Here is a 200-nt window from a genome sequence, read left to right on the forward strand (position 1 = left end):
TCTGCGAGGGCTGTCAGCGGGTCATCTCGGACAGGTTTCTGCTGCGACTGAACGACAGCTTCTGGCACGAGGAGTGCGTGCAGTGCGCCTCCTGCAAGGAGCCCCTGGAGACCACCTGCTTCTACCGCGACAAGAAGCTGTACTGCAAGTGCGACTACGAGAAGTAAGTGTCCGCGCGCGCCGCTGGCCTCGGCCTCCGG

At 63.5% G+C, this 200-nt stretch overlaps 1 protein-coding gene across 1 annotated transcript in view; it reads left to right on the plus strand.

The window, feature by feature from the left end:
- Positions 1 to 200, plus strand: part of LMX1A (LIM homeobox transcription factor 1 alpha) — a 106942-nt gene that overhangs the window by 2217 nt on the left and 104525 nt on the right. Inside the window, exon 3 of the mRNA XM_006907837.1 lies at positions 1 to 163. Within this exon, the coding sequence (XP_006907899.1) occupies positions 1 to 163 (163 nt within the window). The remainder of the gene's footprint in view (positions 164 to 200) is intronic.

Source organism: Pteropus alecto, unplaced genomic scaffold, assembly GCF_000325575.1.
Source record: "Pteropus alecto unplaced genomic scaffold, ASM32557v1 scaffold101, whole genome shotgun sequence".
Classification (NCBI taxonomy): domain Eukaryota; kingdom Metazoa; phylum Chordata; class Mammalia; order Chiroptera; family Pteropodidae; genus Pteropus; species Pteropus alecto.